We start from the raw sequence: 18,466 nt of genomic DNA on the forward strand, positions 1-18,466 counted from the left end.
TGAGTTTATTTATATATACATTTTTTTTTATTTTATTTTTTTTTTTTTTAGATTATGAACTGGAAGCTTCAAAATGTTGGAATGAATCCTTCCGCGGAACAATATTTAGTTTTGCACAAGTTTGGAGCTGTAAGTATACGTTTATGCCTATCTCATAAGTATGTTTTTCACAGCATGGATATATTTCTCTTGCATCTATCCTTGAAAATTAACAATTAAGAAGTTTGTTCAATTTTTATAAAATGTTGTTAAAAATAGATCGTCCTCGGTTTTTTCTTAACGGGAATAACTAAAGTTTCAACAAAGATATTGTAAATATATTTGAGATGGACAGATTTCGATATTTTTCAAATTTACTGAGCTTTATATTAAGTCTATGTATTGGGGGGTTTAATTTTCAAAAAATGTCAACATTTTCAAGACTAATGCTTCAGTTTGATTAATTAATAGCTTCAGTCATTTTATAAAATAAATATTTTTGTTAATATTGTAACGCTAATCAACAATGTAATCGGAACAAGGTATAAAATTTAAATACCACTGTACAATATATTGATCAAAACAAAGGCTATAATGAACTCGTCAGAAAAAATATCGTACAGTGTTTTCTTTTAAAAAATATATAACCTGAGCAACTTTAAAAAAAATATATTTCTACCAACATGTACTTTGAACTTGCATATTATTTAAGGTTCATATTCGCCAGTCGAATCTAGCCTCCGTCAGGCACTCGAACCATCGATCAAAGCCTTCTTCAAAAATTATATCAATCAGAAAGTTCAGTGGTTCAGATGTTTGGCTAAAGTTCAACTTGATTGTTGAATTTGGTCGTTAGTGTCAATGCAAAAATTAATGGATTGATCTACTCTATTTCCCTTCCATATTTTCAATTGTACATTAAAATTCAAAGTCAAAGAATCTGTTCTTAGTATAAGAGTTCTGATGATTCAATTCGCAATGAGAAGCGATATAAATACTTCCTGTCTTTCAACAGCACATTTAAACTTACTTGGCATTCATACGAGACAAAAAAAAAAAAAAGCATAAATCCAGCATCTCAAATAAATAAATCAAACGAAAACATTAACGGCCGTATTCACCAGAGTATTCGAAATTCGGTCAACCCCAGAGGCTCCTACAGGGGAGGGGGGATTATGGCGCAAGTTGCGCCGTCAAAATTTTCGGGGGGGGGGGGGGATTTTTTTTGAAAATGAAATTTTTGAAGGAAAAAAAAGTATTAAAATTTTTTCAACAAGAATAAGTAAGATACATTATACTTTTTGACGTACATCTTCCAAATTTTAGTAGCCTTGTCTTTTTTTTTTTTTTTTTTTCAATGAAGATCACCTTAGACACAGGATGGCGTCCGAGTATGTTGCAAAACAAAAATAGCTTCAGATTGTTTGATTTCATTTTAATTTATCATGATTTTTTCTGGAACGAGTACAATTCTGTACGATAAATACGTGTGATAGCGATGAAAAAGAAATCAAAAATGGATGAAATAAAATGTATTTAAAATCTTTTTTGTTTTTGTAAGAATTTTGACCATTCTGCTCCGGCCTTTCATAGATTCACCAAAACCAGAAAATTCAATCAGAACTAGGTTTTAAAATAACATTTTTTTTGTTCTTGACTAACGGATTTTAATATATAGCTTTTCTTAACAAACATGTTTTGAGTTCACGAAGAATTTTTCATTTCATTTTACTTACAACTTTTCTATCCTTTATAAAATGGCAGTTTTTTAAATTAACCATTAGATGATTTTTACCAAACTTTCAAAAATGTTGGATTCCGCAGATGGAAGCGGAGCAGTTTAATCTTATGTTAACTATTTTTCATGAACCATTTTTACATTCTTCGATATCTAATACATAGAAAGAAGTTTTCTATCCATAAAAATTCTCGAATTTGTGTACTCAACCGATGAATCAGTTTGACCATTTCCGGAGAACATCAATCTCTGTATGTGTGTGTGTGACCGATTTTTGGTGGTTATGCGTATTTAGGGCTTCAAATTCAAAAAAACTTTCAGAAAAATGCTCCCTCACCGTCATTAAACACCTTCTTAAATTTTGTTTTTAGGGCTCAATTTCAAAAAAATTTCATGGCAAAACCGTGAATTCCTTTCTTCAATTGCATTAGTTTCGAAATTCACCTGCAATTGAGTTTCAGGAATTTTAATTTCTAAAAACTGCCTGTGGAGGGCAATCAACTTTCAACATAAATATTACCAAAGATCGTCCGAAACTGCCTTTTTAAAGATACAAGTTCGAAACTTTCCCAAGGCTTCCCCTCTCCCCTTCCTTCTACTCTGCAGTTCTCGTAAACGATATTAAAAATAGTTTTAAGTTACGTTTTTAGGGCTGAAATTCTGAAACATGTCCGGGGGAGATCTTCCGAGAACACTTCCCCCAAACAAGATCAAAAGTCGGCTAAAATTGCCTTTTTGCAGCTTCAATTTCGAAAAACTGCCAGTCCGTAACGTTACCAAAGATGGCGTACAATCGCGTTTTTAGCACTAAAATTTCAAGAAATCCCCACATCTCTCCTTAACACGCTTAAAGACAATCTACAATTACGGTTTTGGGGTTCCACTTTCAAAAAATTGTCGCGGAGGGCAACCGAACTTCTCTGTCTAACTTTACCAAAGATCGTTTAAAACTGCGTTTTTAGACCAACAATTTCAAAATAGTTTCAGGGGGAGCCCCTGAACTGCCTTCTCCCTATCGTTATCAAAGATCGTCTAAAACTGCTATTGGAGTTTTGATTTCGAAAGTGAGTACCACCGAACATCCCCCCTCCCCCAAACATTACTGAAGACCGCCCAAAACTGCGTTTCAGAACGACCATTTCAATAAAATTGCGTGGGAGAGTTTCCAACCCCTTCCCCCTCCTAACATCATCGAAGGTCGACTAAAATTGAGTTTGTGGAGCTTCAATTTTGAAAAACTGATCGCTACCTAACGGTGCCAAAGATCGCTTTCAATCGCGTTTTTAACACTTTAATCTCAAAAATTTTCCAGGAAAATCTCCCGAACCTTCTTTACTTAATATCTACGAAGGCAATCCAAAAATGCGTTTTTTAAAGGTCTAAATTTCGAAGAATCACTGTGTGAGGGTCACAAAACCTCTCCTCTGCCGAACATTACCAAATATCGTCTAAAACAGTTTTTTAGAACTATAATTTCAAAAAAATTCTGGGGGAAGGATCCCCGGAACCCCCCCCCCCCCCCTCTAAGATTACCAAACCTTTGTCTAAAACTGCGTTGTTGGAGTTTGAATTTCGAAAAATTGCAACGGAAAGAGAAACAGAAAGAAACGTTTCCTCTCTAACATTGCTAAAGGTTGCCTAAAACTGCACTTTTAGAAGTACAATTTCGAAAAAGTTCCGAAGCAGGGTCAATAGGCCACCCTTTTCCTGACATATTCGAAGCAATCTGCAATTGTGTTTTTAGAGTTTCAGTTTCAAAAAAATTCCACGGGAGGGTCACCAAGCCTCTCCTCTCTCTAAAATTACCAAAGATCGACAAAAACGGCAAATTCGTAAATTTTCCGGGGGAGAAAACTCAGTAACCATTTTTTTTGAGTCAGTATTATACTTACGATGGAGTCGTATTGCTTGCATCGAGTAATGATTTCCACGCTAATCAAAAGCTGAATCCACTCTCTCTCTCTCTCTCTGTATTTTCAAATATATTAAGGGGGAAAAGGTGGGATGAGAGGTTGCTAAAACTCATACCCTTCCCCCTTACATTTTTTTAACTCGGGACGGCCTTTAAAAATTGAATGTTATGATTTTAACTGGGGCTTATACATAAATTACAAATATTGCCGATACATGCAATAAATAGAACGAATCTGGTAGCCGTAACACGCAAATTTAAAGTTGTGAGCAAGCAACTAACCTAATTTTAGTATTAGCAGCTATTATTCGCAAGATCCTTAATTTATCACAAAAAACTATTGCTTGTACTTTTAACTGCTGTCGTAAATGTAAGCAGTTCGTTTTCGCATCTGTTGTAACTTTTTTTTATATCAAGAAACTTTATTTTGTTGAATTGTTTTGATTGATTCATTAAATGATTGCAAATGATGAAAATTTGACTGGCAATGTGTGACTCTAAAAAGTATTATGTTTAACCTATTTTAAAAGCAAGAGAGCTGTGAATTTTTTTTTTTTTGGGGGGGGGGGGGAGATTTTGCGCCATTGAGCTTGAGGGGGGGAAGGGCACCCCTGGTCAACCCGAACCGTTGATTGAAGCCTTCATATTGGTTAACGAAGACTTCAACCGACGCGGTGATGTGGTCTGATTCTTACTTAGATTCGAATCGCCTGGTGAATACGACCTTAAGAGCGTCTCACACAGAAGGTCTGAGATAAGGTAAATTATAGTACGACATAAATGCTAGAAGACGTTAGTCAAAAAGCCTGAATGTTTCGAACTAAAGAAGTAAAACACAACACCCACACTCTCGCAATATTCTTAAAGAAGAGAAACTTCAGTAGTGGTCAAAATTATAAGGAAAGTGAAAAAATCGCGAAATCTCGGTTAGTTAGCTAGAAAATTATGACGCATTTTTTATTAGTGTGGTGTTGCATTCTCGCCACAAATTTCACCATCTAATTTCCCTTTCTTCAGGTCGCTATAACATTTAATATGAGACAAAAACTTTGACTAATGAGACTAATGTTTGATCTGCATCCAAAATGCCATTTTCAGATATGTTTCTCCAGAAATCAATTGTTAAATCTATTGAAGGTCATAAAGTCATTTAAGTTCTCAGAGCAATCAATACCTCGCCCCAGATAAAAGAACATTCATTTGCTTAGTGCGTATATTATTGCTAAAAAAATGGCAGAGAAAAAAAGAAAACAGATGGTCACATTATTTGCGCGTAAAATGAATGAAGTTTAATATGAAATATTGTGCATCAAAGAATGAAAACACTAGTGTAACCTATTACATCTTTTAAAAGAGCAAAATTTTTTGGATATTTCTTCTGATGATTTCAAGCCTAGAGTATTAAGAGTTGCGCTTTCTGAATGTTTACAAACTGCTGTTCAATTTCGGATGCTTCCTTATGGATTATAATATTTAAGCATTTCTGATACCTCTTTCGATCAAACTTCAATTTTAAGAAGTAAACTTTGGATTTATGAGAAAACTAAGGAAAGTAAATAAATTTACCTTTAAAAAAAAAATATTATTTCCACTTATGCGCCTTTGGATAAAATTCCTAAAACAATCTTGAGGACGGTTCTAAAAATTCTAATATTGGAATTCTAAATAATCTAATGGATTATGTGCTAAATGTTTAAATAGATTGAAATATTTGTTTTGAACTTTAATTTGATGTTTTGCTCATTATGTGATTGTCACTGATGTATGATGTTTGGCTTTGCCTGCTTTGGTGTTTTTGTACGAGTGCTATCACTATAATGAATTTTGTATTTGATCTTTCTTTTTCCATGGTTTAAACCCTTTGTGTGATGATCTTCTCAGGAGGTAATTTTCAAGCATGCCAAGACGCAAACATTTCTGCTGATTTTGTTTTGCTTTTAAATTAAATTAGATAGCATGAAACTCGCTTATCCAATTTTATTCCCTTCTCTGATTTACTTAAATGCATTCAAATAAAGCACTGTTCCTTTTTTTTTTTTTTTTTTTGCATCTAAGAGATATAGTGTCGAGAGAAATCAGCTCGATTAAAAAAGTGAAAAATTACATGTCCTATTTCGCCAAAAACTGATTCCCTTTCTATTTGATTGGGTTAAAGGAGTTAATGTTTAGGATTACATTTTTTTTTTTTTTTTTTACTGGCTTCAATTAGTGATACTGTTTGAGACTGTTAGTGAATGTCTGTGGAAATACAAATATATAAAATAAATATGCATTTGTCAACTAATGTAGGTGCTGAAACTTGCATAATCACAAGCACGGATCCAGAGGGTAAATCTTGGAGATAATACTCCCACCCCCACTTGATGTCACCAAAGATAGCCTAAAACTACGTTTTCGGAACATCAATTTCTTAAAATTACCGGAGAGAGAGGAGCCACAAACCACCTATTTGAGTACAAATATTAAACTTATGACCTTTTCTGACTAAGCAACGATTCTCTCCAAAGCCAGAAGCTGGATCCGCCCTTGCGTGATCGGTACACATAGAGCTTTGAACGTTAGGCCAGTTTAATCCGCCTCATTTTTTCTGCAATAAAAATCGTTCTCAAACGCTGTAATATGAATTCCAATCTGCCAACGAAACTGTCGGCAATATCCAAACGAAACGAAAATCAATGCCTGTAAATTAGCGCCACAATTGGTACGTCAATAATTCCAACGGAAAGCAATATGACTGGAGAACCTAGGTATGGTGTAGCAGACTGAAGTGTAGCAGACTAACGGTCGACCGTCAAATTTGTTGAAGTTGTAAAACTTAATTTTTCAAAAAATTAAACAGAAGTAATTCTTAAGTTTTTTCAACTCTGGGGACCCCACTGGAATCATTATATATATATATATATATTTGAAATTAACGTCTCGCAATTTATTTTTTGCAAAAAAATATTTTCCCTCCAGAAAAAGGAAACTTCTTTTTTAGCTACTGCTATAATCACCAGAGTTTTCATTGTAATTTATAAAAATAGAAATTGAATTTGTTTCGAAATTTATACAACATTTTTCACTTGTCATATTTTTCTAACGAAAATATTATGCATATAGAAATATTTATATACTCATGTACTATTTACATAACCTATAAATAAGCACAAATTTAACTCTCGTTTCACATTTGTTTATCACACACACGCACTTATTTCTTTGCTTCTATTGTGTTGATAAAGCATGAATTACTTGACGGCTGACTACATTTCCAGTTTCTTTTGTGTGTGAATGTTGCATGCCATTGCATAGATTTTCCTGTTAACTCCATGTATTCACATTTCATACATTTTCACTTCAGCAACCATTTTCTATGCAACGTTTTCTCTTGTATAAATTCTTTGCATTAATTTTTAATCACCACACACAAATTTAGTTTTATTAATAATATAGAATAGTTTTGATGTAATTTACTTAAGTCCAATTTATTCTCTATATAGTGATATTGATTTACTTTCTATATAGTAATTTTTCTAACTATTTTTTTGCAATTATTTTTCCATTCACTTCTTTAAATCCTTTTTCAGTGTTTTGATTTTTTCAATGAAATTTAACTGTTTGTATTCAAATGAATTAAAAAAATGTTCAATTTTTTAATGTTTTGAAGGTTATAATAGTGGTTTAAACATAATACTCTTTTCGATTTTTGAATGACCCTAGAACCTTTGGATACTAATAAAATGAAACGACCACGGAAGAAGAAATTAATAGTATCAGTAGTGAAGATATTACTAAACATTAGTTAGAAACCTAAAAATTTTAACGATATTTCTCATTGCGTTTATAGGGTCGGGAGGGGGAAAGCGGAAGATATATATATATATATTTAAGAGATGATCCAAAAGCTAGACACTATTAAATTTATGTTAATGAAACTTTTGATGCATTTATACACATTGGATTTATGTAGATAAGGCAGAACCATTATATATGAATTGTTTACTCTCAGTGATGCATTTTTTAAGTTCAAAAATCGGTGTATATTTAAACAAGAGCATAAATGTTGATTTTGAAATAAAAACACAGAAAATTTGTGGAGTAAAAATAAATGAAATGAAAATATAGTAAACAATTAAAAAAAAAAACATCTTTTTTCGTGTTATTTAGTTAAAGCAATAATGTCAACGACTATCAAAACTACGTTCACCTTGTAAGGATTATTTATTGCTGAAGTCACCAAATGTCACCGAGCTTGGTCTTTGACTAGAAAATGTAGCCGAAATTTCCTGCCAAATTTGTTAAAAAATAAGTCGCCAAAACTGATGCCAACTTGCCGATAAATTGCGAATTTTCGTTAAAGCCGTCAACTCCCACGTTAAAAGCTGATAAGCAGGAAAATAACATTTATAAAATTTGTTGCAGTATCAGACAGCACTTAGTTAAACAAGACCCATACCCCCCAAATTACCCTACATCAGAAATATTGCTCGTTTGGAAAAAGAGTGCCACAGTACGAAATTTTTATTTTTTATTTTATTTATTTTATTTTTTTTTCCTTTGCTTAAAGGCCTTCAAAAGACGTTCTCTTCTTTGGAAAATAATGACAGTTTTTTTTTTTGTTCTAATATTAACCACCAAAGAGCACAGCAAAACTTACAAACAACTTTTCAAGCAATTTGCATTCAGCAAACTTACTTTTCTTAATGCAAATTGCCTGAAGAATTCAACATCCATAGCTTCTCTTGTAAAGTTTCATTTCTTCGTATTATGGCACTCTTCTTCCAAATGAGCGATGTATAGAATTATATTCCTTCAATTCTATGTAGATTTGTTCCTTGAATGCATTGGCGTCGTCAGCTGAAATTTATTGGGGGGGAACCATTCTGACTCTGTCATTTTCAAGTTGCATTAAGAAAAATTCATATATATATATATATATATATATATATATATATATATATATATATATATATATATATATATATATATATATATATATAATATATATATATATATATATGATGGGTTTACATGGGTTTACATTTAATACGATACTTTTAAACGGGTACATCTTGATTTACGTAATTACACAATAAGAAAAATAATTAAATGCTAACAAATATATTTTTTCTAGACAGCACATGGGATACGAATATCCGTGCTATTTTTTGTGATCAATTTCGTCTAAGATGTTTTTGTTAAATTAGCATAAAGCAACATGATTCAACCGCTTTTTGTGTCATAGTCGACCTTAGATACAATTTCAGCTTTCTCAGTGCACTGAAGCTTCTTTCAACTTTACACGACAAAGGGCGGCACACAAAGAGTGGCCGCACCAAATTTTCAACATTTTGAAACAGTGGACTATTGAATTAACCGTTCTTAATGAATGAAATCATCAAAAACGAAATCCAGCTTTATTGAATCAGTCGCTTTATGGAATCAAAGCTATTTAGAACAAAATGTGACTCATATATATATATATATAAGCCGTGACCAACTGTATAATTAAATTTTTATATTACATAGTGATAAACCCTGCAGCTCTAAGTTCTTGGCACAAAATGGATTCAAAGGAGTTTAATTTTATGTTTTTTAATTAAAATATTAAAGTATATAATTCACCGTTATGACATTCACGAACCTACGAAAAACACAACAACAAAAATAAAATAAGACACAAATAATTAAGCTCTCATAATATAATATTTTAATAATGCTACCTTTTAAAGTTTTTTCTCTAATTTTTTTCAGGTTTTTTTGTAACAAATGCACCAAAATTTTGCTTTTTTGTTGAATCATCCATACACTCAATGCATATGAAACCAAAAAAACAGCAAAAACCATGCCCATTTTAAATACATTAATTTCTGATTTCTCAAAGTCAGCAGGGAAAGTGCCCCTCCTGATCCTCTTTAAATGACAGGCCTGCCTTGAGAGGCAACACCTCACAGATTAAGTACTGGCCTACACAGAGAACAAACAGCATTTGGTGTATAATTGAATTCTGATCAGCGGACGATGGGAAAGAGATAGAAAAATGAACTGTTTTTTTTCTGACACGTGACTATAAGTTTTAAAATGGGTTCAATAAAATTTGTTCAGTAAAGCAGGATTATTAATGGATAATTTTCTGTTAAGCTTTAATAACTAAAAGGAGTATTATTTATTCCATTAAAATTTATAAAAGCTGAAACATTAAAAAAAAAAAAAAGTTGAACGCAATAGCTCCGATAGGACTCATAATGTCAAAATATTGACTGTTAAGCATACCTGATTAGCAGGCATTCAGGGGCTACTCGATAAGAGGTCACTGTGAACTTTCACAAACTTTCCTTTCCCAGAAAATTTTGTCTGACGAGTCTTTAAATTTCGGGTAGTTTTTTGCGAAATATTGCATTAAAAAAATATTCTCATTAGATGTAGTGATGTGGGTAATTAGGAATTTCATTTGGAAAATCGAGAAGTAACCCCATCTGAATAGTATAAAATCGGGGAGCCTCTGCATGTATTACACTTAACAGAATGATACTTACCTAACACGGTCTTTTGATTTTTCGAAGATGGTTCCGTGGATGTTGATGATGAATCAGTTGTTAAAAATTGCTCAGGTTCATTTGATGTAGAAGGTTTGCTACATTTTCCCGTTTCAAGCCACCTCTCCATAGCCGCAATCGAATATGTAAAAAAAAAGTATTTTTACCAAAATAGGAGCGCTCTTCAGGTCACCTCCTCTCAAGAAGACCAAAAGACCACATGAAATTATCTTTATTTTTGTCGGAACGTCCTTTTATTTTTGTCTTTTCTTTTCTGGTCATCTTGCGCTTCTTTTTTTTGTTGGTCTATCGGAAGTGACATCACAGTATCCAACGTTATGCTGGCTTACGATTTGCTTTTGAAATTGCACGGTTAATTTTTAGACTCCTCCTCTTTTTTTTCTGTAACGTAACGCTTTTTTGGTCAAATTTGAGATGCCGCAAACACATTTGTGAAACCGCGCTTCGGTAAGGTATTTTGAAGCCACGTGTTGAATAATGTCAAACACATGACACGTCTCCTTTCCCTTTCTACCCTAAACTTAACCTTTGACCAGCTAAGTGGTCTTCTAAATTTTTGTGCATCCTATTGCCAGGGTGTTGTTGCCAGCTGCAAAAAACCGCCAAAGAGGTCTGATGTCTCATTTTGTTTGGGTAACATCGGGGTCGCTATAAATTGAATCGAAGCGGCGAAACAAACACTGCAAAATTCGAAACAGAAACCTGGAAGCGTCGAGAAACGAGATAAGAAAGAAAGGGACAGAAAATCAGATCCCCGTTTCACTTCTGTTGACTTATTAGCACGAGAGTCGTAAAAAAAGGGGAGGAGGGTATCCATATACGCTGGAGACTTGATTATGGATGGTTGACATTGCACTCGGGAGAAGGTGTCCCCTTTCTAGCATCCTCCACTGAAGCTAGTATGCGCAGAGAGCAGAGCAATGGTTTGTCAATGGAGTTCACTTTCCGACTTTCCGTTCACTATACACATCACCTATTTTGTTTTTTTTTAGTTCATTTTTTTCGATGTTCATTTCGTTTTATTTGATATGAATTAAACATGGTAAATTATGTATTATGCAACTGTTTAAAGTCTTCAAACCAAAAATAATTTCCCCAAAATAATGAATTTCATCTTGACAATTATCGAGGGGGTCCGATTTTCAAATATTGAGGGGGTCCGGTCCTCAAATATTGGGGGGGGGGTCCGTACCCCTAGGACCCCCCCCCCCCCCCCACCCCCGGCCGCGACGCCCATGCTTGGATGTTCTACGACATTAATATGCTAAAATTAATCGTTTTTACCGCTGAATAATGATTGTAAAGGAAAGTTAATCAACAACCTACTCTTACATACCATACACAATGAGCAGAAACAGATAGTTTGTAAGCATTTTACTTGGTTCTACATTCTAAAACTAAAATGAAAACATTTCACGTAATCTCAATATATGTCTCCTAAAGAGAGCTAACTAAATATCTTAATTTATAAAGAAAAAATAGGTGTTTTACAATGGGGGTAATCCCACATTACTCCATGGATCCACTTTTCCCCACCTGACCCTATTGCCCTTCAGCAGTTATATTCTCCTGAAAAGTAAAGAATCTTACAGTACAAATGAAATTTTTTTATAGTTATTAAAAGTACATGTTTCAGAAGAAATGGGAACTTTTTTTTCACGCATAATTTCACAGATGTTCATAGTGGTCTTCACTTAAACGAAAAAAAAAATAAATAATTAAAAAAATAACCGATACAATCTCATACAGAAGCAGTTCATTCTTTCTTACTTAGCCTTTATGGATTTCTAGTTACATGTACTTAATTTAAAAAACTATTCATATTTAATGTTTCAAATGGAAGTTTGTTATTCATACGAGTGAAGTTGTAAATGTAGTAAGTACGAAATTATGAAAATTTCTAGTATGTAATAACATTTCGCGCATTTATCGATCTTGCACCAACATCAAAGCATTTTGTTACCTTCCATTCATTTGAAGAACAACCAAACGCAATCGTTCTTCATTTTTATAAATAAGTAGATCGGTAAACACCATAGTTGATTGATATAAAAGAACTGAACTAGTTTTTTGAGCGACATTTGTTCAGTTATCTTAGATTAATAACTTGGAGAACAAGAATGCAAGATGCTTTTGAAAAGGAAAAAAAATGGGGGGCAGAATGGGTTATAGTCTACTTACATCGTCATAGAATTTAGTTTTGTACTACAATACGACGAAAGAGTTTTTTTTAATCATTTTAATATCATCAAAGCATCTTAACAACCAGATGTTTATAATTAAATGTTCAAACGTTTGCAACAGTGTATAAATTTTTACAAAAGGTGGATAATTGTAACAATTTAATAATTTTTTTTCCATATATTTTAATCATATTATATAGCATACTCCCAAAATGACTAGATCCTCTTAGTTATCAGATGGATATCGGCATCTTAACTAAAACTAGATGATGAGTCAATGTTAAAAAACAAAGAGAGGATACTTTGTATGAATTGAAGGGCTTGGGGCAGAGATGGGACAAGCCACAAGGAGTGACTTTTCAATCAAAATTTTTGTTTTTCATAACTAAAATTGAAATAAATACGAGAATGGATTATGTCATTTGGAGGAAAAAATATCTGGTTTTAGCATTGCAGAATATAGAATGCATAATACCTTTGAAAAATTCTATAAATATTTTTTATAAGTTGGAAGTTAGCCTACTGAAAAATTCACATCATGTGGCCTAGTCACATTCTTGCCCTGATCCCTTCAGTTGATACATTTCTTTCTTACAGTTTAAAACTTTTTCCCTACCTTATCTAAATGATCTTTAACTCTATACATCCCTGATAGACTATCTGCATTTCACGAACTAGTTGTAGAGCCACTATTTAAATGAAAGTTGTTATACGTTTTTTATAACTTGATATATTTGTTGTCTCTAACTTCTAACATTCAAATTGCATTTTGAAAAATGATAACTAAATAATTATAGCTATCAAATGGCTGTCAGTATCTTGATAGCTACTAGATGTTGGACTAAAATCTAAATGAAAGTAGCAATGAATTATTTTACTGACCTGACTCATTTGCTTCCTGTATTTTCTAACTTTTTTGTTGCATTTTGGCAAAACACAGGTGTGTCCCTCGTATAACATGGTTAATTCGTTCCGTGTTGTATCGAAACCGGGTTCTACGGGACTTTTTTAAAAATAACATGTTTACTTATTTTTAATACTAAGTATGTATGTGCATGAGAAAAATCATGTTAAGATGTATCGTGTTATATGAAACCGTGTTAATCACTTGATACATTCGTTTCCTGTATTTTTAAGTCTCGTTATTGTAGCTTTCAGATGAAAGGTAAGTAGAAATTATGGCGTTAAAAATGCATCTGCAAATGTTATATGTAGACCAAATACTGAAATTTTAACGTTTGTTATAAAACAGTTTCTGTTCAAATATTTTATCTATGAATTTTTTATATTTTCTTAATAATATCATTGTGTGCTTTAAGCACTACATTTTTTATTTTAAAAAAATACATAGTTTTCCATGGCTAGCGTTGAAGAGATATTTTAGATATATACTTTGTTTTTAGCGCTACTGGAACAATATGGTGTCAAGTGTACTGCAATAAATCACATTGAATTTAGCAATATGGAAATAACTAGTTATTCAAAATTTCAACTTTTCTTAATTTTTTTTTTTTTGAAATTTGTAGAAAGTTGCATGTGATGTAAAGCCAGTTTAAAAGAATTTAAAGTACAAATGTAAAACTTTTAAAATTTCAAAAAATCCTACTTCCTTAACTAGTGATTGCTCCACTATGTCTCAATTTAAGTACATACGAATTCATGTTCTCAGTGTTTTAAATAGCGAGTTGTTTTACGTTGAAAAGAGGTAAATACCTACGACTAGTTCATATTGAGTAAATTAACAGAAATTTTACACGGATATAAACACTACTAGTTCTTACACTTAAATAATTGATTTTCGTGTTAGTATATGTATTATCCCAACTAGGTCAAAAGTTAAGGCCGAGTATAAAAACTTTTAATTCTGGCAACAATGTCATGTTATGAGTACTAACGAAACAAGTTTTGACTCGGTTGGCATGGTTTTCCCTCAGTGGGTATGAGAAGTTCGAGAAATAAATAAAAACAGCACGGTCGATTATAACCTAAAACCGATAATATGTAATTACAGAATTTTTCTGAAATGTTGTGGTCAAGTAAACTTAAACACAAATACATAATTTATGCTATATGAACTGAAAATTAATTTTCCAACTACATGCACATAAGTTGTACTTCCATATTACTCTCAATGAAGAGTGTTAAATCAATGTGTACATTCACTTAACAATTTAGACAAATCATATGGGAATATTACATATTTGGTGAATATGTAACATACTTATTCAACAAGCTAACTAAAGTACCATTTTATGAATTATTTCAGCAACTAGAAAATGTTGACAACAAAGAGAAGTTAATTCAAGATTTCACGGAGAAGCTGAAGCGAAAAATAAATCCCAGAAATTTGAGGCGTTATGTCGAAGCCTACATGAAGTAAGCATAAATGCTATTTATTGGGATATCTCGTAATTAAAATTTGTATGCATAAGATATTTTGCTTTAAGAGAAATGTGTTATATAGGAATACAAATCCTAGCAAAAAGGCTTGATTCTTACAGTTTGTTCTCCGTCAGTGCAATAGACTTTATAGCGGTGCAGATTATAAAACTGCAATTTTTACACTGCAAAAAATAAACTGTTGTTTTATAGTATAATACTGGCAGCTCACATTCCAAAGAAAAACTGTAAAATTTACAACTCTAAACTGTAAAATTTGCAATAATATACTGTGTTATAACAGACTTTTACTGTGAAATTTACAGCGATAAACTGTAAAATTAGCAGTAATATACTGTTTTTTAATGGAAATGTCCTGTGAAATTAACAATGACTTACTGTAAAATTAGCAGTAATATACTGTTTTTTAATGAAACTATCCTGTAAAATTTACAGTATCAAACTGTAAAATTAGCAGTAATATACTGTTTCAGGAATGAATTGGCCTGTAAATTGAACAGAGATAATATGTAAAATGAACAGTAATATACTGCTTTTTAATGAAATTGCCCTGCAGAATTAACAGTAACGAACTGTAAAGTTAGCAGTAATATGCTGCGAAATCAGATGCACTGCTCCGTAAAAGCAGTAGTATACGGTTTTATAAATGATTTGTACAGTAAAATTAACAGCAGTAAACCATAAATTAAATAGTTATAAATTTTTATGCAAAAGAGTTTTCTCCCCTAGTGTTGTCTCTTTTCATAGCCGAAATCACTGCTTTTACAGCTGAAGAACAATATAGAAAAGTAAAGCAATTGCTTCTGTATGTACGTTGTAGAAATCAGCCTACATACGAAATCTGTTCCTTTTCTAAAGTTTTTCAACAACAAAAATGTTTTAGGCTATGAAAAGCAACAAGTAGAGAAATATAAAAGCATTTTACATAAAAATAATTAACTGCTGCTAAATATATTGTTTTATTGATATTAATTTCATTGTACACAAAATAAATCAATGCCCGTCTTTATATTTTATAAACACCTGTTAAAGGAGGAAAAATGGTGCTTTTTCATTTCTACAAAAAACTTTTAGCTATTATTGCCAACTTAAAAATTTACAAATAGAAGGAAATTGCAAGATATGGTCCGAAGTTTTATTTTAAGAACAATTATAGCCTTTTCATAAAACAAAACTTTTTGATCCATGAAGGTAGTAAAAATGAGAAGTTTTTTTATATATATAACTGAAAACACTACATTGTATCTTCACTGAAAGTACTTTTTTCACTTTCAGCATTATTGTAATGCTAAAATGAGCAGCATAACGTGGGAAATGTTTTACAGTATGCAATCCATTATACCTTTAAGTTTATTTTTAACTTCATACATACAATTCCTTGTATTTTTTTTTTTTTTTTTTTCCTTTTCTGGAAAAACAGATTATTTTCATGGTTTTCTTCTTTTTTTAATGTTATAAGTTGCACTTGTACCTACTTTATTTGAGAAATACTAGTAACAAACGTTATTTCACACCATATGTGCAGTATTCAGCATTTAGACTGCACAGAATGGTTTTTATTGTAAACTGAATAGTATTATAGATTAGATGAGACTTGATATTACTAACCTTTTAAAGTTTACATAGATGAAAACAATAAATATGTGACAGTTCAGAATTCCAGAGCTACTAAACAGAAACAATTTTTCGCTAGGTGTAGTAAAATCTGTCAGGTTTATATAAATAACTTTATATTCTGTTATACTGTTTTCATGAGAAAAAACGAAACATTCACACTATTAAAAATCGCATTAAAAATCCCTCCCTCCACCATTGAAATCCGGTTGTCGTGATTCGAGGCGCAATCTGTATCAGAATGACAATAATTTATTCAATTTACAGACAAAATTTAGATTTCAGGGATCGACAAACCCTTCAGCTTGTCTCAAAAATCTCCTTTTTTATACCCGCATATAGATACGCATTGCAAACATTAGTTTGGAAATGGACCCAATGTAGCTTATACACAAAAATTGAAAAGAAAGCATCAATAAAAAAAAGGGAAATTGCTGGAGGGAACACTTGCGAAAAGTATCCCCCCCCCCATACCTGGTGGTTACCTAAAATAACCAGTCTGGCCTTGAAGCGCATTATTTCGTTCTGCTTATCTGTTCTGCTGTGTTTTGCCAATCTTCACTTTCTGGCGTTCTCAAACTTTGTTTTAAATTCGAAGGAACTACATCTTCGGAAATGCTAGCTTCTAGCTTACTTGAACTATCCCCCCCCCCCCTATCTTCATCAGAATCTGATACTTTTCGTGAATTATCATCACAAGTGAAATCGAACTATTTTGGGTCACATTCAATGTTACTTTCAGAACAATAAACCTCGGCTTCGCGATTCGGACTTTAGAACCGTCGTGTCAATAGAATAATACATATCCCTGCATTCTCTACTTTGCCTTTGTATTTCTTTAACCAATTTAATTCTCAACATGCTATTTTATGATTTTCAGGATATTCTTCTTCTACTTCAGATTTACTCAGAAGTGAAATAAAACTGTATTCCTTTGTTTCCTGTTCCTGTCCCCCCCCCCCCCCCCCGCCCCCGACCTAGAATTTATTTTTATCGAATTTAACATTCAGCGTTTCTGTCACTTCGCGATTTTCGGAATCCCAAATTCTATAACCTTTCGGGGTTTGTTACGATTCGGCGCGACCGTTTCGGCGCGGCTGTTTCGGCGCGGCCGTTTCGGCGCTGGCCGATTCGGCGCTGACCGTTTCGGCGCCGGCCGTTTCGGCGCCGGCCGTTTCGGCGCCAGATTTTTGCACTCTGAACTTTATGAATTTCAGAAATTTTAGTTCAAAGAAGGAAAAAGATTTCTGGATGAAGAATGTGAATTTAGCGCTCTAGAAGCTAGTGAAAATTTATTTTAAAATTTACAGCGGGGGAAAAGAGGGGGCATATGTGATCCACGTATGTTTTACTGCGATAACATAAAAGAAAATATCTTGAAAAATTAGCAAATAATGCCAGTACCAATCCTACCTCTTTGTCGAATTTTTTTTTTTTTTTTTAAATCAATGCTGAGCCGTTTTGTGTTTCTGTGGTGATTATTTCTTTGTTGTAGCAGCTATTGGAAATAATTTCATAAGTCTTCTTCACGTGAAAACACGTTTCAAACTAACCAGAAAGCTCGGCTTAACTATTACAAACCTATGTACGGACATCAAGGTAAATTTAGGGCAATGTTTGTTTGTTTTTTTATTGACAAAAGAATCATTTATTTTTTAAAGTTAGTTCTAAACATTATTATTTTTCTGTAATCATTTTATAAATTTTTTGTAAATTACTTTTTTTAAAAAAAGTTTTATTATTATTATTTTTTTTTTAATTATTGCCTTTTTTTCTGTTACGAAATAGTCAGTCGACAGTTTAGTGCTATAGAACAGTTACAGGAACTAAAAAGACACAAAATATTTTATTTTTATTTTAAAAAAAAGTTTAAAATATTTTTTGTTCATTATATTAGTTTTTATGAAACTTAAAAGCAATAAATAATAATAATCTTTACATAATAAAGTTTTTTCTTGTACATCCTGTATTTAAAGCACACTACACAACTTAACTTTGTAGAGAGCAGGGTTACGTGTGAGTTTCTCAACACGTTAACTTTTTCCAATAAAAAATATAAAAAATTCATCTTATTATTAGTTGACATTTTTTAATTTTTTAT

At 32.3% G+C, this 18,466-nt stretch overlaps 1 protein-coding gene across 3 annotated transcripts in view; it reads left to right on the forward strand.

Moving 5' to 3' along the window:
- Positions 1-18,466, forward strand: part of LOC129219329 (uncharacterized protein ZK1073.1-like) — a 276,015-nt gene that overhangs the window by 163,942 nt on the left and 93,607 nt on the right. For all 3 annotated transcript variants that reach the window (XM_054853685.1, XM_054853686.1, XM_054853687.1), the window contains 2 exons: positions 52-129; positions 14,618-14,727. In XM_054853685.1, the coding sequence (XP_054709660.1) occupies positions 52-129; positions 14,618-14,727 (188 nt within the window). The remainder of the gene's footprint in view (positions 1-51; positions 130-14,617; positions 14,728-18,466) is intronic.

Source organism: Uloborus diversus, chromosome 3 (genome assembly GCF_026930045.1).
Source record: "Uloborus diversus isolate 005 chromosome 3, Udiv.v.3.1, whole genome shotgun sequence".
Classification (NCBI taxonomy): domain Eukaryota; kingdom Metazoa; phylum Arthropoda; class Arachnida; order Araneae; family Uloboridae; genus Uloborus; species Uloborus diversus.